This window comes from Ranitomeya imitator, chromosome 5, assembly GCF_032444005.1.
Source record: "Ranitomeya imitator isolate aRanImi1 chromosome 5, aRanImi1.pri, whole genome shotgun sequence".
Lineage (NCBI taxonomy): Eukaryota > Metazoa > Chordata > Amphibia > Anura > Dendrobatidae > Ranitomeya > Ranitomeya imitator.
This window is the reverse complement of record NC_091286.1, coordinates 566,055,700-566,082,874: the sequence shown is the minus strand read 5'-3', so window position 1 is coordinate 566,082,874 and position 27,175 is coordinate 566,055,700. Positions and strand designations below refer to the sequence as shown.

Genomic DNA, 27,175 nt, shown 5'->3' with positions numbered 1-27,175 from the left:
CTGAATTGTTTTGTTTAAAATTCATTGTGGTAATGTCTATAACCAAAATTAGAAAAATGTTGTCTCTGTCCAAATACATATGGACCTAACTGTATGTTGGAATATAACTTTCACATTGTAATAACATAAAAGTGGGACCAAGCATAGTAAGGATGTCCATCCCTTGATACCATTTTTTTTCCAAAGCCCAAAATTCTGTAATTAGGAATTTTATTTTAGATTCACAGAGGTCACATCTCTTTTTTTTATTCTTTTGTGCCTTAATCCCAATTTCTATATGGATTTAGTAAAAAGGCTAACCAGTGATGGCTGCATGAAAAAAAATCTGCCAGCCAGTCCGTGCACTGTGATGCAGTCATGGTCCGTGTTATTGCGCCGTCTGACTGCACCCTTATAAAGAATGTTGGAACTATTTAGAATAGAATTGTGTTCAAACAAAATAAATATACACCTTTATTAACCCCTGTACCATCTTAAAGGGAATCTGACAGTAGCATCACCCTAAGCCATCTATAAGAGCATGAAGTTCATAAGAAGCTGAATAAAATGATACCTTGATATCTGTGATCCGATGTCTTATTCAAGAGAAATCCATGTTTTTTTTAATATGTAAGTAAGCTGTTAAGATTTATGGGCCGGACACTGATCTGCATGAGAATCTGCCTCCAGAGCGTATATTAAATGAAAGTGGGAGTTATCATTGTGAGACGTGTAACTAACACAGAACAGGAGTACTGAACTTAGTCTTCTAACAAACACGTTAGCAGCTGCAGCTCTCACAGCTCTGCTGTATTGCAGCACTTTCTGCCTGTGAGACGGAAGCTGAAGCTGATAGGAACCTGCAGATGCGTCAGGTATAATCACACACAGCTCTGCAGTGAGATCAGGAGAGCAGACTGTCAGTCATTACATGTCTCACACTGGTAACACCTCCTTTCATTTACAATAATCCCTGGAGGCAGATTCTCAGGGAGATCTATGTCCGGCTCACAGATCTGAACAGCTCATTTACATATAAGAAAAACGTGGATTTCTCTGGAGTAAGACATTGGATCGCAGATATCAATGTATTATTTTATTCCTGTAGCCTACGTTCCCATATAGATGGCTTAGAAGGATTGATCCTACTGACAGATTGCCTTTGTTCAAAGTAAATCCCTAAATAACCTCTATAACATAAGAGGTTAATTTGCTGTCTTTATTGTGGGTATTAATATGCTTCAAACCCCCTATAAAAGTCTGTGACTTCCCCAGCAATTTGCATGAGTTGATACTGTATACAGGGTTCATGTAAGCGTCATTGCCCACTGAGAGGCGCTGTCCTCACGAATCAGACAAAGCAGGATGCTGCACAAGATCATTGGTTTGTGATTTTCATTATTATAGGTTTATAGGTAAACTAACAGAGCAATACTATAATTATGTAAAAAGTCATTTGCCTTTGAAAGTATATTGCAGATTCTAATTGTTTTTCTTGGTAAGATGACACATTTTTCAATAATTACCTGTGACTTTCTGTTGAAGGTGGAGTTGATCCCTATGCTACAGGCAGGTGTTGCAGGCTTCAAATGCTTCCTTATAAACAGTGGGGTGCCAGAATTTCCTCATGTCAATTTAATGGATCTACACTCAGCTATGTCGGAACTACAGGGGACCAACAGTGTTCTGCTGGTTAGTATACCATATTAAGGCTTGCTCTAGAAAAGTATTACCGTATATACTCGAGTATAAGCCGACCCGAGTATAAGCCGACCCCCCTACTTTTGCCACAAAAAACTGGGAAAACTTATTGACTTGAGTATAAGCCTAGGGTAGGAAATGCAGCAGCTACCGGTGAATTTCAAAAATAAAAATAGATGCTCCATACCGTTCATTATTGCCCCATAAGATGCTCCATATAAAGCTGTGCCACATATAATGCTGCATACCGTTCATTATTGCCCCATAGATGCTCTGTATAAAGCTGTGCCACATATAATGCTCCATATTGTTCATTATTGCCCCATAGAAGCTCCATATAAAGCTGTGCCACATATATGCTCTGCACCGTTCATCATTGCCCCATAGATGTGCCATATAAAACTGTGCGATATAGTGCTCTGCACCGTTCATTTATGCCCCATAGATGCTCCTTATAAAGCTCTGCCATATAGTGCTCTGCACCGTTCATTTATGCCCCATAGATGCTCCTTATAAAGCTCTGCCATATAGTACTCTGCACCGTTCATTTGTGCCCCATAGATGCTCCTTATAAAGCTCTGCCATATAGTGCTCTGCACCGTTCATTTGTGCCTCATAGATGCTCCTTATAAAGCTCTGCCATATAGTGCTCTGCACGTTCATTTGTGCCCCATAGATGCTCCTTATAAAGCTGTGCTACCGGTATATATAATGTTGCAATAAAAAAAAAAATGCCATACTCACCTCTCTTGCTTGCAGCTCCCGGCGTCTCATCCCGACGTCTCTCCGCACTGACTGATCAGGCAGAGGGCGGCGCGCACACTATACGTCATCACGCCCTCTAACCTGAACAGTCACTGCAAGAGGACGCGAAGACAGAGCCCGGCGGGTGGAACGTGGACAGGTGAACATTACATACTTACCTGCTCCCGGCGTCCCGCTCCTTCCCCCGGACAGCTGGTCTTCGGTGCCGCAGCCTCTTCCTCTATCAGCGGTCACCGTTACCGCTGATTAGAGAAATGAATATGCGGCTCCACCCTATGGGAGTGGAGTCCATATTCATTTTTCTAATGAGCGGTCCCACGTGACCGCTGAAGAGGGGAAGAACTGCAGCACCCGAAGACCATGGGACGGCAGGGGGAGCGCCAGGACCGCCGGGACTAGGTAAGTATGCCTCAGCGCCCTCTCCCCCTCACCCACCGACCCTGCCGCCCACCGTGACTCGAGTATAAGCCGAGAGGGGCACTTTCAGCCCAAAAATTTGGGCTGAAAATCTCGGCTTATACTCGAGTATATATGGTAATTAATGTGGAAAACAATGTACCCCAAATTGGACAATTCTGACTCTAGATCTGTCCTGCATCACTGCAAAGTTAAAACAAATATGTGCTAGAGAATGGATGTAACGAAATCATATACACATTTCCCACTTACAGAAATTTAGTTTTAAAGTTTTGTACAGTGTTGAGTAGATTGAGGACAATGAAGAGTTCCAGCAAATTGTTTGTGGTGATACACCTCTTTAATAGTTACTGTATCTACATCTTTGAACAGTTTATTTTATGATTATAGTGGATCTAAATAAAAGACATTAAGATATTCATAACTGTTTTCATAAATAAATGAATGCAGCTGCATCTCACAAAAAGTAATATCATCAAAAAGTTAAATTATTTCAGTTTTTCAATACAAACAGTGAAACTCATATTATATAGAGTCATTACAAACAGAGTGATCTATTTCAAGTGCTTATTTCTGTTAATGATGATTATGGCTTACAGCCAATGAAAACCCAAAAGTCATTATCTCAGTAAATTAGAATACTTTATTAACACCAGCTTGAAAAATGATTTTAAAATCCGAAATGTTGGCCTACTGAAATGTAAATTCATTAAATGCACTCAATACTTGGTTGGGGCTCCTTTTGCATGAATTACTGCATCAATGCAGTGTGGCATGGAGGCGATCAGCCTGTGGCACTGCTGAGGTGTTATGGAAGCCCAGGTTACTTTGATAGCAGCCTTCAGCTCTCTGCATTGTTGGGTCTGGTGTCTCATCTTCCTCTTGACAATACCCCTTAGATTCTCTATGGGGGTTAAGATCAGGCGAGTTTGCTGGCCAATCAAGCACAGGGATACTGTTGTTTTTAAACCAGGTATTGGTACTTTTGGCAGTGTGGACAGGTGCCAAGTCCTGCTGAAGAATGAAATTTCCATCTCCAAAAAGCTTGTCGGCAGAGGGAAGCATGAAGTGCTCTAAAATTTCCTGGTAGACGGCTGCGCTGACTTTGGTCTTCATAAAACACAGTGTACCTACACCAGCAGATGACATGGCTCCCCAAACCATCACTGATTGTGGGAACTTCACACTAGACTTCTAGCAGCTTGGATTATGTGCCTCTCCACTCTTCCTCCAGACTCTGGGACCTTGATTTCCAAGGTCTAGTGTGAAGTATCCACAATCAGTGATGGTTTGGGGAGCCATGTCATCTGCTGGTGTAGGTACACTAAGATTTATCAAGACCAAAGTCAGTGCAGCCATCTACCAGGAAATTTTAGAGCACTTCATGCTTCCCTCTGCTGACAAGCTTTTTGGAGATGGAAATTTCATTCTCCAGCAGGACTTGGCACCTGCCCACACTGCCAAAAGTACCAGCAAACTCGTCTGACCTTAACCTCATCGAGAATCTATGGGGTATCGTCAAGAGGAAGATGAGACACCAGACCCAACAATGCAGACGAGTTGAAGGCTGCTATCAAAGCAACCTGGCCTTCCATAACACCTCAGCAGTGCCACAGGCTGATCGCCTCCATGCCACGCTGCATTGATTCAGTAATTGATGCAAAAGGAGCCCCAACCAAGTATTGAGTGCATTTACTGAGCATACATTTCAGAAAGACAACATTTTGGATTTTAAAATCATTTTTTCAAGCTGGTGTCATAAAGTATTCTAATTTACTGAGATAATGACTTTTGGGTTTTTATTGGTTGCAAGCCATAATCATCAAAAATAAAACACTTGTAATAGATCACTCTGTTTGAAATGCCTATATATAATATATGAGTTTCACTTTTTGTATTGAAGAACTGAAATAAATTAAATTTTTGATGATATTCTAATTTTGTGCGATGCATATATATATATATATATATATATATATATATATATATATATATATACAGTTAGGTCCATATATATTTGGACAGAGACAACATTTTTCTAATTTTGGCTATAGACGTTACCACAATGAAATTTTAAACAAAACAATTCAGATGCAGTTGAATTTCAGATTTTCAGCTTTCATTTGAGGGTATCCACATTAAAATTGGATGAAGGGTTTAGGAGTTTCAGCTCCTTAACACGTGCCACCCTGTTTTTAAAGGGACCAAAAGTAATTGGACAGATTAAATAATTTTAAATAAAATGTTCATTTTTAGTACTTGGTTGAAAACCCTTTGTTGGCAATGACTTCCTGAAGTCTTGAACTCATGGACATCACCAGACTCTGTGTTTCCTCCTTTTTGATGCTCTGCCAGGCCTGGCCTTTACTGCGGTGGTTTTCAGTTGCTGTTTGTTTGTGGGTCTTTCTGTCTGAAGTTTAGTCTTTAACAAGTGAAAAGCATGCTCAATTGGGTTGAGATCAGGTGACTGACTTGGCCATTCAAGAATATTCCACTTCTTTGCTTTAATAAACTCCTGGGTTGTATTGGTTTTATGTTTTGGGTCATTGTCCATCTGTAGTATGAAACGACGACCAATCAGTTTGGCTGCATTTGGCTGGATCTGAGCACACAGTATGGCTCTGAATACCTCAGAATTCATTTGGCTGCTTCTGTCCATTTGTCATATCACCAATAAACACTAGTGACCCAGTGCCACTGGCAGCCATGCATGCCCAAGCCATCACACTGCCTCCGCCGTGTTTTACAGATGATGTGGTATGCTTTGGATCATGAGCTGTACCACGCCTTCGCCATACTTTTCTCTTTCCATCATTCTGGTAGAGGTTGATCTTGGTTTCTTCTGTCCAAAGAATGTTTTTCCAGAACTGTGCTGGCTTTTTTAGATTTTTTTTAGCAAAGTCCAGTCTAGCCTTTTTATTCTTGATGCTTATGAGTGGCTTACACCATGCAGTGAACCCTTTGTATTTACTTTCATGCAGTCTTCTCTTTATGGTAGATTTGGATATTGATACGCCGTCCTCCTGGAGAGTGTTGTTCACTTGGTTGGCTGTTGTGAAGGGGTTTCTCTTCACCATGGGGATTATTCTGCGATCATCCACCACTGTTGTCTTCCGTGGGCGCCCAGGTCTTTTTGCACTGATGAGTTCACCAGCGCTTTCTTTCTTTCTCAGGATGTACCAAACTGTAGATTTGGCCACTCCTAATATTGTAGCAATTTCTCGGATGGGTTTTTCCTGTTTTTGCAGCTTAAGGATGGCTTGTTTCAACTTCATGGAGAGCTCCTTTGACCGCATGTTTACTTCACAGCAAAACCTTCCAAATGCAAGCACCACACCTCAAATCAACTCCAGGCCTTTTATCTGCTTTATTGAGAATGACATAACGAAGGGATTGCCCACACCTGTCCATGAAATAGCCTTGGAGTCAATTGTCCCATTACTTTTGGTCCCTTTAAAAACAGGGTGGCACATGTTAAGGAGCTGAAACTCCTAAACCCTTCATCCAATTTTAATGTGGATACCCTCAAATGAAAGCTGAAAGTCTGAACTTTAACTGCATCTGAATTGTTTTGTTTAAATTTCATTGTGGTAATATCTATAACCAAAAGTAGAAAAATGTTGACTCTGTCCAAATATATATGGACCTAACTGTATATATATATATATATATATATATATATATATATTACAGTACAGACCAAAAGTTTGGATACACCTCATTTAAATATTTTTCTGTATTTTCATGACTATGAAAATTGTACATTCACACTGAAGGCTCAAAACTATGAATTAACACATGTGGAATTATATACTTAACAAAAAAGTGTGAAACAACTGAAATTATGTCTTATATTCTAGGTTCTTCAAAGTACCTTTTGCTTTGACTGCTTTGCACACTCTTGGCATTCTCTTAATGAGCTTCAAGAGGTAGTCACTGGGAATGGTCTTCCAACAATCTTGAAGGAGTTCCCAGAGATGCTTAGCACTTGTTGGCCCTTTTGCCTTCAATATGCGGTCCAGCTCACCCCAAACCATCTCGATTGGGTTCAGGTCTGGTGACTGTGGAAGCCATGTCATCTGGCGTAGCACCCCATCACTCTTCTTCTTGGTCAAATAGCCCTTACACAGCCTGGAGGTGTGTTTGGGGTCATTGTCCTATTGAAAAATAAATGATGGTCCAACTAAACGCAAACCGGATGGAATAGCATGCCGCTGCAAGATGCTGTGGTAGCCATGCTGGTTCAGTATGCCTTCAATTTTGAATAAATCCCCAACAGTGTCACCAGCAAAGCACCCCCACACCATCACACATCCTCCTCCATGCTTCACGGTGGGAACCAAGCATGTAGAGTCCATCCGTTCACCTTTTCTGCGTCGCACAAAGACACGGTGGTTGGAACCAAAGATCTCAAATTTGGACTCATCAGACCAAAGCACAGATTTCCACTGGTCTAATGTCCAATCCTTACGCTCTTTAGCCCAAACAAGTCTCTTCTGCTTGTTGCCTGCCCTTAGCAGTGGTTTCCTAGCAGCTATTTTACCATGAAGGCCTGTTGCACAAAGTCTCCTCTCTACAGTTGTTGTAGAGATGTGTCTGCTTCTAGAACTCTGTGTGTTATTGACCTGGTCTCTAATCTGAGCTGCTGTTAACCTGCAATTTCTGAGGCTGGTGACTCGAATAAACTTATCCTCAGAAGCAGAAGTGACTCTTGGTCTTCCTTTCCTGGGGCAGTCCTCATGTGAGCCAGTTTCTTTGAAGCCCTTGATGGTTTTTGCAACTGCACTTGAGGACACTTACAAAGTTTTCCCAATTTTTCAGACTGACTGACCTTCATTTCTTAAAGTAATGATGGCCACTTGTTTTTCTTTACTTAGCTGCTTTTTTCTTGCCATAATACAAATTTTAATAGTCTATTCAGTAGGACTATCAGTAGGACTATCAGTATCCACTAGACTTCTGCACAACACAACTGATTGTCCCAACCCCATATATAAGGCAAGAAATCCCACTTACTAAACCTGACGGGGCACACCTGTGAAGTGAAAACCATTTCCAGTGACTACCTCTTGAAGCTCATCAATAGAATGCCAAGAGTGTGCAATCCCAGGCTTGTCAAGGTAAGGAGGCTTATTCGCTGTGCAATGCTCCTCTGGGAAATATAATATGCAAATTGCCTCTTCTGAGAAAAAGAGAACTTAAACTCTATAGCGCCACCTGTTGGAAGTAGCGATCCCACAAGTCACAATCAACCCTTTAACGAATCGTGCAATATGACTTAGGATAAAAGCCAAATCAATATCTCAATTCGCAGACACTCTCCATAAGGAGAAACGATACCCCTTAGACCCCAGTCCAGAGCCTCTCACCTAGCCAAATCAGTTGTCATGCTTCGCACTGACGAGGGCCAACAGCCCGAAAAACCGTGTCTGCGAATTGAGATATTGATTTGGCTTTTATCCTAATTCATATTGCACGACTCGTTAAAGGGTTGATTGTGACTTGTAGGATCGCTACTTCCAACAGGTGGCGCTATAGAGTTTAAGTCCTCTTTTTCTCAGAAGAGGCAATTTGCATATTAAGAGTGTGCAAAGCAGTCATCAAAGCAAAAGGTGGCTACTTTGAAGAACCTAGAATATAAGACATATTTTCAGTTGTTTCACACTTTTTTGTTAAGTATATAATTCCACATGTGTTAATTCATAGTTTTGATGCCTTCAGTGTGAATTTACAATTTTCATAGTCATGAAAATACAGAAAAATCTTTAAATGAGAAGGTGTATCCAAACTTTTGGTCTGTACTGTATATATATATATATATATATATATATATATATATATATATGTATGTGTGTGTGTGTGTTATTTAGCTTGTGGAGCTTGCATGTAATGCATCACAATGCTGACTGCTGTATTTCATTTTTCCAATATTGAGTCAAATGAACTCTCTGCAGTCCCTTTATGACCCCTCTTGAAGCTGATCTAAGCTCAATTTCTGCTTGTTTCACATTCATTTTTTTATTATTTGTTTTTAGATTTGAGTTTATATTCATGAGAGGTCAGAAAGTAGCTGCAGAGAGCTTACTTGATCGAATGATATTAGAACAATCTAAAGCAGTCTGCACTGTGGTGTTTTATGTGCATGCTCTACAAGTCAAATGATAGAAGATTTTAGCAAATCTCTATTTCTAAAAGTACATTAAAAGCAATAATAATATAGTGTTGAAATGTGTATATAGCTTTTAACTTAGGAGATCTGAAAAGTCCTGAAATACCCCACAACCGCATAAATATCTTTATTTTCTCATGGCATTTTTGTATAAAGTTCTCTTGGCTGAGTTAAAGAGGTTTTCTACGCTTATCATATTTATCACCTATCATTAAGAAAGGTCATCAATATCTTATTGGTGGAGGTCAAACCCCAGCACCCCACTGATCAGCTGTTTCCAACTCCATTGATGGTCAGATGTAAACAACGAAAGTAACCAAACAGCACTGCTTTATTCACTGTGTAGTGTTCTTTCCCAGGATTTTGTGGTTTAGTTACTATTCATTTCAATAATAGCTTCAATTTTCAAACATTGATTCGAAAGCTTAAAGGGAACTTGTCACCAGATTTTTGCTACCTATTCTGAGAGCAGTGTAATGTAGGTTCAGATACCTGGATTCCAGCAATGTGTCACTTTACTGGTCGCTGCAGGTCACCGCTAGTACGTCATGCTGCTCTCATATGGGGCAGCAATAGACTAGTGACAGATTCCTTAAAGGTAAGAGATTGGAACTCCTTTTAAACTATAGAATGCTTACTATTTGTAGATTTATTGATGGGTTTTGAGGATACATTTTTATGGACAAAAGAACCAAAGGAATTCCAGACTAAAGGTTCGGTTGGCTTTTCCTTTTTCTATAAATACTTTCATTACCAAAAGGAAAAAACATCAAAACTTTTTCTCCACTCATGGTTAGTGGTTGGGTGAAGCCATTTATTGTCAAACTACTGTGTTTTCACTTTTAAATCATAATGACAACCCAAAACATCCATATGACCCTGATTAAAAGTTCACGTACCCTGGTGATTTTGGCCTTATAACATGCACAGAAGTTGACACAAATGGGTTTGAATGGCTACTAAAGGTAAAATCCTCACCTTTGACCTGTTTGCTTGTAAGCAGTGTGTGTATAAAAGCTGAGTGACTTTCTGGGATCCAGACAGACTTTAGCATCTTTCATCCAGCCACTGACGTTTCTGGATTGTGAGTCATGGGGAAAGCAAAAGAATTGTCATCGGATCTATGGGAAAAGGTTGTTGAATTGTATAAAACAGGAAAAGGAAGATATCCAAGGAATTGATAATGCAGTCAGCAGCGTTCAAACTATGATTAATAAATGGAAAATCAGGGGCTCTGTAAAAACAAAACCACGGTCAGGTAGACCAACAAAAATGTCATCCACAACTGCCAGGAAAATTGTTGGTAATGCAAATAAAAACCCACAAATAATATCAGCTGAAATACTGGGCTCTCTGAAACTAGCAGTGTGGCTGTATCAAGATGCACAATAAGGAGGCACTTGAACAAAAAAATGGGCTGCATGGTAGAGTCGCCAGAAGAAAGCCATTACTGAGCAAATGCCACAAAGTATTTCACATACAATACGCAAAACAGCACAGAGACAGCCTCAAAACATTTGGAACAAGGTAATTTGGAGAAATGAGACCAAAATTCAACTTTTTGGCCACAATCAGAAACGTTACATTTGGAGAGAGGTCAACAAGGTCTATGATGAAAGCACTGAAAAGCACGGAGGTGGATCGCTGATGTTTTGGGGATGTGTGAGCTGCAAAGGCACAGGAAACTTGGTCAAAGTTGAAGGACAGATAAATGCAGCACGTTATCAGCAAATACTGGAGGCAAATTTGCAATCGTCAGCCTGGAAGCTGCGCATGGGACATACTTGGACGTTCCAACATGACAACAATTCAAAACACAAGGCCAAGTCGACCTGTCATTGGCTACAGCAGAACAATGTGAAGGATCTGGAGTGGCCATCTAGGTCTCCTAACCTCAATATCATTGAGCCACTCTGGGGAGATCTCAAGCGCGGAGTTCATGCTAGACAACTCAGGAATTTACAGGAACTGGTGGATTTCTGCCAAAAGGCGTGGGCAGCTTTACCATCTGAGAACATAAAGAATCTCATCCACAACTACCATAAAACACTTCAAGCTATCATTGATGTTAGCGGGGGCAATACACGGTATTAAGGAATGGGGTATGTGAACTTTTGATCAGAATAAACTGTGCAGGAGGTGTGGGTTAAATCCGCGCTGTCTTAATAATGAAGTTCCAAGGATAATAAATTTAGACGGTGGTTTATTCAACGCGTTTCAAGGTCAGTGCGACCTCTTCTTCAGGAAATTCCACATACAACATACAGATACAGCATGTTTACATTGTTTAAATACATACAGAATTCAAAACACGGCGCCAAGTAGTCAGATGACATGTGGTGTCAAAGTTCATGATTCACAAGAGGTTAATGCATCTTTTGTCGTCACAGGATTCATTGAAGGATAATCTCGCATTAATTTACATTTACAGGATATCAAGTTAAGAGATGGTAAGCAGTTAGTTAAGTTACCGTATATACTCGAGTATAAGCCGACCCGAGTATAAGCCGACCCCCCTAATTTTGCCACAAAAAACTGGGAAAACTTATTGACTCGAGTATAAGCCTAGGGTGGAAATGCAGCATTTACCGGTGAATTTCAAAAATAAAAATAGATCATTATTTCCCCATAGCTGTGCCATACAGTGCTCTGCACCGTTCATATTTCCCCATAGCTGTGCCATATACGGTGCTCTGCACCGTTCATTGTGCCCCATAGATGTGCCATATACGGTGCTCTGCACCGTTCACTGTGCCCCATAGATGTGCCATATACGGTGCCCTGCACCGTTCACTGTGCCCCATAGATGTGCCATATACGGTGCCCTGCACCGTTCACTGTGCCCCATAGATGTGCCATATACGGTGCTCTGCACCGTTCATTGTGCCCCATAGATGCTCCACATAAATCTCTGCCGCCGCCGCTGCTGCTGCTGCAATAAAAAAAAAAAAACACATACTCACCTCCCTTGATTGCAGCTCCCGGCGTCTCGTTCCGGCGCCTCCATCTTCCCGGCGTCTCTGCTCTGACTGATCAGGCAGAGGGCGCCGCGCACACTATATGCGTCATCGCGCCCTCTGCCTGAACAGTCAGAGCGCAGACGCCGGGAAGATGGAGGCGCCGGCCGGGAAGATGGAGCGACGCTCGGCGGCTGGAACGAGGACAGGTGAATATGCTATACTTACCTAGTCCTGGCGATCCTCGCGCTGTCCCTCTGCCTGGTCTTCGGTGCCGCAGCTTCTTTCTCTATCAGCGGTCACCGGCACCGCTGATTAGAGGAATGAATAGGCGGCTCCACCCCTATGGGAGGTGGAGCCGCTTATTCATTTCTGTAATGAGCGGTCCCACGTGACTGCTGAAGAGGGGAAGAAGCTGCAGCACAGAAGACCGTGGGACGGCAGGGACCGCGCGAGGATCGCTGGGACTAGGTAAGTATGCCTCAGCGCCCTCACCCCCTCACCCGCCGACCCTGCCACCCACCTTGACTCGAGTATAAGCCGAGAGGGGCACTTTCAGCCCAAAATTTTGGGCTGAAAATCTTGGCTTATACTCGAGTATATACGGTAATCGGTTATATGTCTCTTCAATGAAAAAAGAGAAAAAAAAGAGAGAAGAAGATAGCTGATAAGAACCTAAACAGGTTGTCTCTATTTCTTTTTTTTTCTTTTTTTTTTTTTTTTAGAATGTTAGTTATAATGTTAGTTATAGAATGGAACAGCCCCAAAAAAGAAATAGAGACAACCTGTTTAGAAATACATATATATATTTTTATTTATTTTTTAGAAGTTGTTTTAATAATAAAAGATTTCTATTTTATTAAATTAACAATACATTTTGTTTAAGGCGGAATTCAAACGTAATAACCAATAGCTTGTATACGCAAAGAAATGAATTGTGTGGCTCAGTAGCCTGTGCATTATGCAGCAGACCTTGGTAACTGGGGAATCCTGTCTCACAGGTTCTTATCTTCTTCTTCTTCTTTTTTTTTTCTCTTTTTTCATTGAAGAGACATATAACCGATTAACTTAACTAACTGATTACCATCTCTTTTAACTTGATATCCTGTAAATGTAAATTAATGCGAGATTATCCTTCAATGAGTCCTGTGCCGAGAAAAGATGCATTAACCTGTTGTGAATCATGAACTTTGACACCACATGTCATCTGACTACTTGGCGCCGTTTTTTGAATTCTGTACGTATTTAAACAATGTAAGCACGTTGTATCTGCATGTTGTATGTGGAACTTCCTGAAGAAGAGGTCGCACTGACCTTGAAACGCGTTGAATAAACCACCATCTAAATTTATTATCCTTGGAACTTCATTATTAAGGCAGTGCGAATTTAACCCACACCTCCTGCACAGTTTATATTGTCATACGGCCGTTGATCGGCTTGTGGATCTGCAGCAGCCGAAATCGCTACATGCTCCTCATCCAATAAAATCAGGTGAACAATTCTAAGAAAGCTCTCTTGGTAATTTATCGGATAACACCCTACTTTGCGCTTTGTGTCTCCATTTTTTGCCCTATAGTAACTTTTGATCAGGGTCATTTGGATGTTTTGGGTTGTCATTTTGATTTAAAAAGAGAAAACACAGTAAGTTTGACAACAAATGGCTTCACCCAAGAACTAACCATGAGTGGAGAAAAAGTTTTGGTGTTATCATCCATATTTTCTGAAAAAAAGGCCAAGAAAGCAAAAATTCTGCCGGGGTACAGTATGTAAACTTTTGAGCACAACTGTATTGTTTTTCAACAGGGGACCTCTTCTGTCTGTGTCCGCTCCTGTAGGTGTCACTCATGTTAGCGTTTTTCTACACCAGAGGAGAGGACATGATGGGACAAGGTGTAGGCAATAAATTGGCTACATTGCAGACAATAATGCAGGTTTATGACAAGTGATCGCATTGATATACACATGATTAGGGCCAGAGGAGATGTTCTCCAGAAGACGGGGAGCCTCCCCTCTAGTACACGTCATCTGGCATTTAGGAACTCTAAACTGAGGAAGACAAAAGGGTCTACTCTTCACCTTTTATCTCGGGATTCCTTACCGGTGGGCAGGACATCTCATGGGCAAGCAGAAGCGTAGAGGCATAGTATGTTTCTCACATGCTTTATTAGAATATACTTTGGTAAAAATATGACTAAAAAGAAAATGTCTCCGGTACTACAGTCTGTGCGTGTATCACATGCAGGATTTCACCAAGAGATGACAGCGATCCACTTGCATGCATATTAAGTTTCTCCAGACAATGCTTCTGTCACCGACTCCCCAGCTGTCATGTAAATATACAGCCTCATGCTAAACTGTGAGAAGCCATATATTCTCATTTATCAGCCGCGTGTCACTGTCACATTCCCGCTGTATTTGTTGAATACTTACTCGTTACTTACAAACAGATGCTTATATTTTCATATCAAAGGCAATTAGGGATTTTTGTGTCTATTTTTGATTGTCTTATGGTACTAGTGTAAGAAATAAGATATTCTGTTCTACTGATCCAAATAAAACTTGTTTTTCTCTTCTGTCATGCATGAAGTTACAATATCAGCCAAAGCAGTCACAGGAAAAAGGGGTTATGGGGAGACACAGGACCCTCACTGCTGTGGGAAGCGGCAGCCACATAGCCAGAGACTTACATGATGCATTTCTCTTTTCTCCATTGCCCCTAAGAGAACTCTTTACATTCAGTTTTAAAGTGGTATTCATATAGTACAGACCAAAAGTTTGGACACACCTTCTCATTTAAAGATTTTTCTGTATTTTCATGACTATGAAAATTGTACATTCACACTGAAGGCATCAAAACTATGAATTAACACGTGTGGAATTATATACCGTACTTAACAAAAAAGTGTGAAACTAAAAATATGTCTTATATTCTAGTTTCTTCACAGTAGCCACCTTTTGCTTTGATGACTGCTTTGCACACTCTTGGCATTCTCTTGATGAGCTTCAAGAGGTAGTCACCGGGAATGGTCTTCCAACAATCTTGAAGGAGTTCCCAGAGATGCTTAGCATTTGTTGGCCCTTTTGCCTTCACTCTGCGGTCCAGCTCACCCCAAACCATCTCGATTGGGTTCAGGTCTGGTGACTGAGGACGCTAGGTCATCTGGCGTAGCACCCTATCACTCTCCTTCTTGGTCAAATAGCCTTTACACAGCCTGGAGGTGTGTTTGGGGTCATTGTCCTGTTGAAAAATAAATGATTGTCCAACTAAACGCAAAGCGGATGGAATAGCATGCCGCTGCAAGATGCTGTGGTAGCCATGCTGGTTCAGTATGCCTTCAATTTTGAATAAATCCCCAACAGTGTCACCAGCAAAGCACCCCCACACCATCACACCTCCTCCTCCATGCTTCACAGTGGGAACCAGGCATGTAGAGTCCATCCGTTCACCTTTTCTGCGTCGCACAAAGACATGGTGGTTGGAACCAAAGATCTCAAATTTGGACTCATCAGACTTCCACTGGTCTAATGTCCATTCCTTGTGTTCTTTAGCCCAAACAAGTCTCTTCTGCTTGTTGCCTGTCCTTAGCAGTGGTTTCCTAGCAGCTATTTTACCATGAAGGCCTGCTTCACAAAGTCTCCTCTTAACAGTTGTTGTAGAGATGTGTCTGCTGCTAGAACTCTGTGTGGCATTGACCTGGTCTCTAATCTGAGCTGCTGTTAACCTGCGATTTCTGAGGCTGGTGACTCGGATAAACTTATCCTCAGAAGCAGAGGTGACTCTTGGTCTTCCTTTCCTGGGGCTGTCCTCATGTGAGCCAGTTTCTTTGTAGCGCTTGATGGTTTTTGCCAATGCACTTGGGGACACTTTCAAAGTTTTCCCAATTTTTCAGACTGACTGACCTTCATTTCCTAAAGTAATGATGGCCACTCATTTTTCTTTACTCAGCTGCTTTTTTCTTGCCATAATACAAATTCTAACAGTCTATTCAGTAGGACTATCAGCTGTGTATCCTCCAGACTTCTGCACAACACAACTGATGGTCCCAGTAAGGTAAGAAATCCCACAAATTAAACCTGACAGGGCACACCTGTGAAGTGAAAACCATTCCCGGTGACTACCTCTTGAAACTCATCAAGAGAATGCCAAGAGTGTGCAAAGCAGTCATCAAAGCAAAAGGTGGCTACTTTGAAGAACCTAGAATATAAGACATTGTTTCACACATTTTTGTTAAGTATATAATTCCACATGTGTTAATTCATACAGAAAAATCTTTAAATGAAAAGGGGTGTCCAAACTTTTGGTCTGTACTGTATATTACACAGGATATGCCATAAATGTCTGATAGATGTGGGTCCTACACAGAGCGAAGGTCCCCTGATTTCTGTCCCGCCAGATGAGGCAGTCTCCACATTCAGGCAGAGAAATAAAGGAGAGGTGGTCTCTAAGGGTCTCTATCCATTTCTATAGAGATTACAGAAACAGCCAAGCATGCTTGTTTTACCAGGTGGGACAGTGGTTAAGGGATCCCCATTGTGGAGATGGATGCAACTACCACTTGCTGAAACCTCCTGAATAAATATATATTCATTTTTTAAATGGCTGGTCCATAAATTAATACGCTGCCAGCATCCGCTGAGTTTTGTCATATAATGTATTATGCACATGTGGAAAAAAGGGAATCCAGCTCCAAGAGATAAAATCACTTAACTTTAATAGTATTCATTTAAAATAGAAATAGGCAGTAAGACATACAAAAACCGGGTATAGCGGAAGGAGAGTGCCTGTATAAACTGTACGCGTTTCGAACACACAATTTGTCTCAGTCTTAAACTGAGACTAAGAACACTTGTGTGTTCAAAACGCGTACAGTTTATACAGGCACTCTCCTTCTGCTATACCCGGTTTTTGTATGTCTTACTGCCTATTTCTATTTTAAATGAATACTATTAAAGTTAAGTGATTTTATCTCTTGGAGCTGGATTCCCTTTTTTCCCCACATGTGCATCTCTAGGCATCTGGCAGACACACGAATCCGTGCTCAAGATTCTTGGACTCATAAGGAAATTCATCTAAAGGGTGGGCTGAATATATCTTTTTTTCTGCATATAATGTATGATACTTTATTCTTTCTAGTGTTTGTCTCGTGAAGGTCTATACCGTCACACGTGATACACTGCCAGACCTCACTCACAGGTCCGTGTTTCCAGTACGCGTTCTATCCGTTTTTTTCCACCGATGCCACACGTACTCATTATAATCTATGGGTCTATTCACGTGTCTGTGTTTTTTCATGGGCTGAAATGAAACATGTAAATTGCCTCTTCAGAGAGGAAGAGGATTAGAACTCTAGTTCCACCTATAATAGCAATCCTAAATGTCAATATTGACCCTTTAATTTCCCAGAGGAGCATGATCCAAGAAGTATCGTTTCTCCTTGCGGAGAGTGACATGATAAGCATGTCGAGGTGAGGAGACTTAAAGCCGCAATGCTCCTCTAGGAAATATGCAAATTGTCTCTTCAGAGAGGAAGAGGACTAGAACTCTAGTGCCACCTATTGGAAGTAGCAATCCTAACAGTCAATGGGGGCACGTATTGTGTAGAAGTCTCCTCACTCTGACATGACAGGCCTAGCCTGTCACTCTCCATAACGAAAAATGTTACCCCTTAGATCCCAATCTTAAGCTTCTCACCTAGCCAAATCACATCTCATACTTTGCACTGATGAGGGGCAATGCCCCAAAACACTGTCTGCAAATTGAGGTTTGGTTTTTATCCTAAGTCATAAGGCAATGCTCGTTAAAAGGTCGATATTAACTTTTAAGATTGCTACCCCAAATAAATGAAGTTATTAGTGAGTGCAATTGGTGAAAGAAGGATTAAAACGTTAATGTTGGGGGTAGCAGAAATTTCCTAGAATCACAGCATCAAATAGTGGTCAATAGTGTTGAGCGATACCTTCCGATATCGGAAAGTATCGGTATCGGTTTGGATCGGCCGATATTCAAAAAATATCGGATATCGCCGATACCGATACCCGATCCCAATGCAAGTCAATGGGACCAAAATATCGGAATTAAAATAAACCCTTTCTTTCCTTGTAGGTTCATTCTACCTGAAGGAAAACAACTAAGAATAATGTAGGATGTATGGGGGAGGTGGCGGAGACATTAAAGGCAATGAGGATTAGTCCAATCAAATAGAATAGCATGTTTTTTTTTTTTTTTTAAAGAAGTTCGGATTGAAAAAGATATTGAGTATGTAAATTTTTTTTATTTTGTCAGATATTGATGTTTCACTATTCCACGCCCTTCCCCTTCTTTTTTTTCTTTTTTTTTTTTTTTTCTTTTCCCACACTTTCATCTTCATCATCATCAGCATCCTTGACATCAACTTCTTCACCTTATTCATCTTCTTCTTCATCTTCTACCTATTTTTTTTTTTTATTACATTCTTCATATTCATTTTCTTCAACTATTATTATTCTTCCTATTCTACATATTCTTTTTATTCCACTGTTATTATTCTTCCTATTCTACTTCTTCATCATATTCTCATTTGTGACAGGCATTCCCGTAGTTGTTGTCTATAAAAGTTGGAAGATTACACCTTCCGTTCTGCCAGTCACAAAAGTTACATTTGTCCGCGTTCAGTTTGGCCTGCAGCATCAGGCTTTATCCAGGGGCACCACGAGGAGGAACGGACTCACCCCCATACACTGCTTAGTCTTCTTCTGCATATAATTTAGATAATATCTTTTGCTCTGATATTAAGTCTTATGCTTAATGTTCTTCTGCTCTTTGTTCTGCAGCCTCTTGTTCTTCTGCTTCTCGGTCTTCCATGTTGTCGTCTCCAGGGTCTTCGTCTCCAGTGTCGTCATCTCCGCCGTCGTCGTCTCAGCCGTCGTCGTCTCCGCCGTCGTCGTCGTCGTCGTCATCGGGGTGGTCTTCCGGGTCGTCGTCATCGGGGTGGTCTTCCGGGTTGTCGACGTTAGGGTCTTCAACTTGGAAATGTAGCAGAAGGTACAAGAAGGCTGAGAAAATGCCAAGAACCAGCTGATGGAACTGGAACTCGGATGGCTACCCGAAGGTTCAAGAGCCTATGGAACTACCGAGGACCAGCTGACGTTACTGGAACCCGGTTACTAAGCAGGAGGTACCCGTGCTAAAAAGCACTACCAAGGACCGCCTGACGTTGGCGGAACTCGGATACCCAGAAGGAGGCACCTAAGCCAAAGGCTCTGCCCGGAACCAGATGACGTTACTGGAACCAGGATGGGGAGCAGAAGGTACAAGAGCAAAAGACACTGCCGAGAACCAGCTGACGGTACTGGAACCCGGATGGGTAGCCGAATGTCCAAGAGCCAATGGAACTACCAAGGACCAGCTGACGTTACTGGAACCCGGTTACTAAGCAGGAGGTACCCGTGCCTGAAAGCACTACCAAGGACCACCTGACATTGGTGGAACTTGGATACCCAGAAGGAGGCACCTAAGCCAAAGGCTCTGCCCGGAACCAGCTGACGGTACTGGAACCAGGATGGGGAGCAGAAGGTACAAGAGCAAAAGACACTGCCGAGAACCAGCTGACGGTGCTGGAACCAGGTGGTGGACCCCAAGGCCCACAGGAGAGGAGAGAACAGCTAGGCCGCGAGGCAGCCGCAGTTACCGAACCCCAACAGTCCTACAGGGGGAGCTGGGCCTACTGGCACTACAGAACCAGCCTTGACTACCAGTTCACGCAGCCCACATAGGAAGCTCCTAAACTGGAGGCACCCTGGAGTTGGCTAACTCGACCGCCCCACGACGGGGCAAGCATAGGCGTCTCAGTGAAGTTGACACAACCCGGAAACAGCTGACGGTGCTGAAACCAGGCTTGGCACGAGGGAGTACCTGTGACAAGAACACTGCCGAGAACCAGCTGGCGGTGCTGGAACCCGGATGCGTTGCCCCAGTGTGCAAGAGCCAATGGCACGACCGAGGACCAGCTGACGGTGCTGGAACCCGGTTACTAAGCTGTAGGTGCCCGCGCTTAAAAGCACTACCAAGGACCGCCTGGCGTTGGCGGAACTCGGCTACCCAGGAGGAGGCACCTAAGCCAAAGGCTCGGCCCGGAACCAGCTGACGGTGCTGGAACCAGGTGGTGGACCCCAAGGCCCACAGGAGAGGAGAGAACAGCTAGGCCGCGAGGCAGCCGCAGTTACCGAACCCCAACAGTCCTACAGGGGGAGCTGGGCCTACTGGCACTACAGAACCAGCCTTGACTACCAGTTCACGCAGCCCACATAGGAAGCTCCTAAACTGGAGGCACCCTGGAGTTGGCTAACTCGACCGCCCCACGACGGGGCAAGCATAGGCGTCTCAGTGAAGTTGACACAACCCGGAAACAGCTGACGGTGCTGAAACCAGGCTTGGCACGAGGGAGTACCTGTGACAAGAACACTGCCGAGAACCAGCTGGCGGTGCTGGAACCCAGATGCGTTGCCCCAGTGTGCAAGAGCCAATGGCACGACCGAGGACCAGCTGACGGTGCTGGAACCCGGTTACTAAGCTGTAGGTGCCCGCGCTTAAAAGCACTACCAAGGACCGCCTAACGTTGGCGGAACTCGGCTACCCAGGAGGAGGCACCTAAGCCAAAGGCTCGGCCCGGAACCAGCTGACGGTGCTGGAACCAGGTGGTGGACCCCAAGGCCCACAGGAGAGGAGAGAACAGCTAGGCCGCGAGGCAGCCGCAGTTACCGAACCCCAACAGTCCTACAGGGGGAGCTGGGCCTACTGGCACTACAGAACCAGCCTTGACTACCAGTTCACGCAGCCCACATAGGAAGCTCCTAAACTGGAGGCACCCTGGAGTTGGCTAACTCGACCGCCCCACGACGGGGCAAGCATAGGCGTCTCAGTGAAGTTGACACAACCCGGAAACAGCTGACGGTGCTGAAACCAGGCTTGGCACGAGGGAGTACCTGTGACAAAAACACTGCCGAGAACCAGCTGGCGGTGCTGGAACCCAGATGCGTTGCCCCAGTGTGCAAGAGCCAATGGCACGACCGAGGACCAGCTGACGGTGCTGGAACCCGGTTACTAAGCTGTAGGTGCCCGCGCTTAAAAGCACTACCAAGGACCGCCTAACGTTGGCGGAACTCGGCTACCCAGGAGGAGGCACCTAAGCCAAAGGCTCGGCCCGGAACCAGCTGACGGTGCTGGAACCAGGTGGTGGACCCCAAGGCCCACAGGAGAGGAGAGAACAGCTAGGCCGCGAGGCAGCCGCAGTTACCGAACCCCAACAGTCCTACAGGGGGAGCTGGGCCTACTGGCACTACAGAACCAGCCTTGACTACCAGTTCACGCAGCCCACATAGGAAGCTCCTAAACTGGAGGCACCCTGGAGTTGGCTAACTCGACCGCCCCACGACGGGGCAAGCATAGGCGTCTCAGTGAAGTTGACACAACCCGGAAACAGCTGACGGTGCTGAAACCAGGCTTGGCACGAGGGAGTACCTGTGACAAAAACACTGCCGAGAACCAGCTGGCGGTGCTGGAACCCAGATGCGTTGCCCCAGTGTGCAAGAGCCAATGGCACGACCGAGGACCAGCTGACGGTGCTGGAACCCGGTTACTAAGCTGTAGGTGCCCGCGCTTAAAAGCACTACCAAGGACCGCCTAACGTTGGCGGAACTCGGCTACCCAGGAGGAGGCACCTAAGCCAAAGGCTCGGCCCGGAACCAGCTGACGGTGCTGGAACCAGGTGGTGGACCCCAAGGCCCACAGGAGAGGAGAGAACAGCTAGGCCGCGAGGCAGCCGCAGTTACCGAACCCCAACAGTCCTACAGGGGGAGCTGGGCCTACTGGCACTACAGAACCAGCCTTGACTACCAGTTCACGCAGCCCACATAGGAAGCTCCTAAACTGGAGGCACCCTGGAGTTGGCTAACTCGACCGCCCCACGACGGGGCAAGCATAGGCGTCTCAGTGAAGTTGACACAACCCGGAAACAGCTGACGGTGCTGAAACCAGGCTTGGCACGAGGGAGTACCTGTGACAAAAACACTGCCGAGAACCAGCTGGCGGTGCTGGAACCCAGATGCGTTGCCCCAGTGTGCAAGAGCCAATGGCACGACCGAGGACCAGCTGACGGTGCTGGAACCCGGTTACTAAGCTGTAGGTGCCCGCGCTTAAAAGCACTACCAAGGACCGCCTAACGTTGGCGGAACTCGGCTACCCAGGAGGAGGCACCTAAGCCAAAGGCTCGGCCCGGAACCAGCTGACGGTGCTGGAACCAGGTGGTGGACCCCAAGGCCCACAGGAGAGGAGAGAACAGCTAGGCCGCGAGGCAGCCGCAGTTACCGAACCCCAACAGTCCTACAGGGGGAGCTGGGCCTACTGGCACTACAGAACCAGCCTTGACTACCAGTTCACGCAGCCCACATAGGAAGCTCCTAAACTGGAGGCACCCTGGAGTTGGCTAACTCGACCGCCCCACGACGGGGCAAGCATAGGCGTCTCAGTGAAGTTGACACAACCCGGAAACAGCTGACGGTGCTGAAACCAGGCTTGGCACGAGGGAGTACCTGTGACAAAAACACTGCCGAGAACCAGCTGGCGGTGCTGGAACCCAGATGCGTTGCCCCAGTGTGCAAGAGCCAATGGCACGACCGAGGACCAGCTGACGGTGCTGGAACCCGGTTACTAAGCTGTAGGTGCCCGCGCTTAAAAGCACTACCAAGGACCGCCTAACGTTGGCGGAACTCGGCTACCCAGGAGGAGGCACCTAAGCCAAAGGCTCGGCCCGGAACCAGCTGACGGTGCTGGAACCAGGTGGTGGACCCCAAGGCCCACAGGAGAGGAGAGAACAGCTAGGCCGCGAGGCAGCCGCAGTTACCGAACCCCAACAGTCCTACAGGGGGAGCTGGGCCTACTGGCACTACAGAACCAGCCTTGACTACCAGTTCACGCAGCCCACATAGGAAGCTCCTAAACTGGAGGCACCCTGGAGTTGGCTAACTCGACCGCCCCACGACGGGGCAAGCATAGGCGTCTCAGTGAAGTTGACACAACCCGGAAACAGCTGACGGTGCTGAAACCAGGCTTGGCACGAGGGAGTACCTGTGACAAAAACACTGCCGAGAACCAGCTGGCGGTGCTGGAACCCAGATGCGTTGCCCCAGTGTGCAAGAGCCAATGGCACGACCGAGGACCAGCTGACGGTGCTGGAACCCGGTTACTAAGCTGTAGGTGCCCGCGCTTAAAAGCACTACCAAGGACCGCCTAACGTTGGCGGAACTCGGCTACCCAGGAGGAGGCACCTAAGCCAAAGGCTCGGCCCGGAACCAGCTGACGGTGTTGGAACCAGGTGGTGGACCCCAAGGCCCACAGGAGAGGAGAGAACAGCTAGGCCGCGAGGCAGCCGCAGTTACCGAACCCCAACAGTCCTACAGGGGGAGCTGGGCCTACTGGCACTACAGAACCAGCCTTGACTACCAGTTCACGCAGCCCACATAGGAAGCTCCTAAACTGGAGGCACCCTGGAGTTGGCTAACTCGACCGCCCCACGACGGGGCAAGCATAGGCGTCTCAGTGAAGTTGACACAACCCGGAAACAGCTGACGGTGCTGAAACCAGGCTTGGCACGAGGGAGTACCTGTGACAAAAACACTGCCGAGAACCAGCTGGCGGTGCTGGAACCCAGATGCGTTGCCCCAGTGTGCAAGAGCCAATGGCACGACCGAGGACCAGCTGACGGTGCTGGAACCCGGTTACTAAGCTGTAGGTGCCCGCGCTTAAAAGCACTACCAAGGACCGCCTAACGTTGGCGGAACTCGGCTACCCAGGAGGAGGCACCTAAGCCAAAGGCTCGGCCCGGAACCAGCTGACGGTGCTGGAACCAGGTGGTGGACCCCAAGGCCCACAGGAGAGGAGAGAACAGCTAGGCCGCGAGGCAGCCGCAGTTACCGAACCCCAACAGTCCTACAGGGGGAGCTGGGCCTACTGGCACTACAGAACCAGCCTTGACTACCAGTTCACGCAGCCCACATAGGAAGCTCCTAAACTGGAGGCACCCTGGAGTTGGCTAACTCGACCGCCCCACGACGGGGCAAGCATAGGCGTCTCAGTGAAGTTGACACAACCCGGAAACAGCTGACGGTGCTGAAACCAGGCTTGGCACGAGGGAGTACCTGTGACAAAAACACTGCCGAGAACCAGCTGGCGGTGCTGGAACCCAGATGCGTTGCCCCAGTGTGCAAGAGCCAATGGCACGACCGAGGACCAGCTGACGGTGCTGGAACCCGGTTACTAAGCTGTAGGTGCCCGCGCTTAAAAGCACTACCAAGGACCGCCTAACGTTGGCGGAACTCGGCTACCCAGGAGGAGGCACCTAAGCCAAAGGCTCGGCCCGGAACCAGCTGACGGTGTTGGAACCAGGTGGTGGACCCCAAGGCCCACAGGAGAGGAGAGAACAGCTAGGCCGCGAGGCAGCCGCAGTTACCGAACCCCAACAGTCCTACAGGGGGAGCTGGGCCTACTGGCACTACAGAACCAGCCTTGACTACCAGTTCACGCAGCCCACATAGGAAGCTCCTAAACTGGAGGCACCCTGGAGTTGGCTAACTCGACCGCCCCACGACGGGGCAAGCATAGGCGTCTCAGTGAAGTTGACACAACCCGGAAACAGCTGACGGTGCTGAAACCAGGCTTGGCACGAGGGAGTACCTGTGACAAAAACACTGCCGAGAACCAGCTGGCGGTGCTGGAACCCAGATGCGTTGCCCCAGTGTGCAAGAGCCAATGGCACGACCGAGGACCAGCTGACGGTGCTGGAACCCGGTTACTAAGCTGTAGGTGCCCGCGCTTAAAAGCACTACCAAGGACCGCCTAACGTTGGCGGAACTCGGCTACCCAGGAGGAGGCACCTAAGCCAAAGGCTCGGCCCGGAACCAGCTGACGGTGCTGGAACCAGGTGGTGGACCCCAAGGCCCACAGGAGAGGAGAGAACAGCTAGGCCGCGAGGCAGCCGCAGTTACCGAACCCCAACAGTCCTACAGGGGGAGCTGGGCCTACTGGCACTACAGAACCAGCCTTGACTACCAGTTCACGCAGCCCACATAGGAAGCTCCTAAACTGGAGGCACCCTGGAGTTGGCTAACTCGACCGCCCCACGACGGGGCAAGCATAGGCGTCTCAGTGAAGTTGACACAACCCGGAAACAGCTGACGGTGCTGAAACCAGGCTTGGCACGAGGGAGTACCTGTGACAAGAACACTGCCGAGAACCAGCTGGCGGTGCTGGAACCCGGATGCGTTGCCTTGCCTATTAAAGATTGTCTTCCTAGAGCCCCAACTAGCGGTGTTGGAGCAAAGGGTAAGCAGGGGGAGATGAGTGTAGGCCGAAGCCTGCACTGGAGGCAGCTTTGTGTCTGCGTTGCGTTTGCAGGACACTTTGCCGGCTACACACTGGGGGAACAGCTGGCGTTGCTGAACCCCACTAACACAATGGCGTGTGTTTTTATCTGTGCAGCTAGCACTTGCGGGCAAAAACTTGCGATGTTAGAGCCCGTGTTGAAGCAGGAGGAGGAGGAGAGGAGCAGAGTGTAGGCCGAAGCCTAGTTGAACCAATTTCAAAGGAAACCTTTAACCCCCCCCTCAGGTGTTACAAAGTACAAGAGACACACCTTGTGCAGTATTAATGCTGCACAAGTGAAAGGTTGCTCTATTAATTTGTCTACTTGCACACGCTGAATGAAAGACATACACAATTTACCCCATTCTACAGTCAAACTGTAGTGGATGCGTGACTTGGTTTTTTGATGAGACGCAGCACAGGTGTCCAAAATAACGCCTTGGTGCTTGGCGCAGCTTCCTGAGCGTTGTTATTTGCTGTACAGGAGTCTGCGCTCTTGTGTTATCCCTTGGCAATGCCCTGTTAGCGCTGCCCATCTTATGACCTCATTTCATGTTGGCCGGTGCGGTTAACGATGGCCATAAATCCCAGACCCACAGTGTCTTTTCATAAAGCCACACTGCGGTGCTGGGATTCGTGGCCTTGAGCAGTAAATATTTTGGCCGCTCACACACGTCCTTACACCTGCTTCAGACTGGGCGGCCTCTGCTGATCCCTTCTCGCATGCCGCGGCCATGAGGCTGCACAGTCTGAAGAAGGCGGAAGGAGATGAGTTAAGACAGGCGAAGATATGCACTGCTCGTGCCCATCAATCACACCCTCGCAGTCAAAATAATTAAGACAACGAGGAGCATTTTATTCAGGCAGGGCGGACGAACAGGCGCAAGTAGCCAACCAATGATGTCAGAAGACGGGAAGCGCTACCAAGGGGGGTGCTGCGTATCATTAGAAAGGAAAGTCACACCTCAGGGACAGTGGAATGGTCTCAAAGAGACACATTTTGTACGTGTTGAGTTCCACGTGGGCAAGGAGAAAACGTCAGCCACCTTGTACAAATGCAGCAGTACTGCTGTACAAGGTGGCTGTTATACATAGAAACACCTGGGGGTGGTGGCCAGGCTCCCTTCAATTTCAGTTCATGTGCCTGCGTGGCGTTTGCAGGTCACGTTGCAAGCTGCACAGCAGGGGAACAGCTGGCGGTGCTGAACCCCACTAACACATTGGCTGGTGTTTTTCTCTGTGCAGCTAGCATGTCCGGGCATAAACTGGCGTTGTTTGAGCCCAGGGTCAGCAGGAGGAGGAGAGGAGCAAAGTGTAGGCCGAAGCCTGCACTGGTGGCAGCTTTTGTTCTGTTGTGCCAGCGTGGCTTGTGCTGGACACGTTGCCGACTACACAGCAGGGGAACAGCTGGCGGTGCTGAACCCCACTAACACATTGGCTGGTGTTTTTCTCTGTGCAGCTAGCATTTCCGGGCAAAAACTAGCGGTGTTTGAGCCCAGGGTCAGCAGGAGGAGTAGAGGAGCAGAGTGTTGGCCAAAGCCTAGTTGAACCAATTTCAAGGGTTACCTTTAACCCCCCCTCAGGTGTTGCAAGGTACAAGAGCCACACCTTGAACAGCATTATTGATGCACAAGTCAAAGGTTGCTCTATTTAATTTTGCTCCTTGCACACGCTGAATTAAACACGTACACTATTTAGCCCATTATACTGTCAAACAGTAGTGGAGGCGTGACTACTAGTCTTTTTAAGGAGACGCAGCACAGGTGTCAAAATTTGCACCTAGGTACTGGGCGC

General features: G+C 46.2%; 1 protein-coding gene across 1 annotated transcript in view; it reads left to right on the top strand.

The window, feature by feature from the left end:
* LOC138680879 (allantoinase, mitochondrial-like) overlaps nucleotides 1-27,175 on the top strand; it is a 94,759-nt gene that overhangs the window by 37,386 nt on the left and 30,198 nt on the right. The window contains exon 5 of the mRNA XM_069768095.1: nucleotides 1,525-1,671. Coding sequence (XP_069624196.1) covers nucleotides 1,525-1,671 — 147 coding nt within the window. The remainder of the gene's footprint in view (nucleotides 1-1,524; nucleotides 1,672-27,175) is intronic.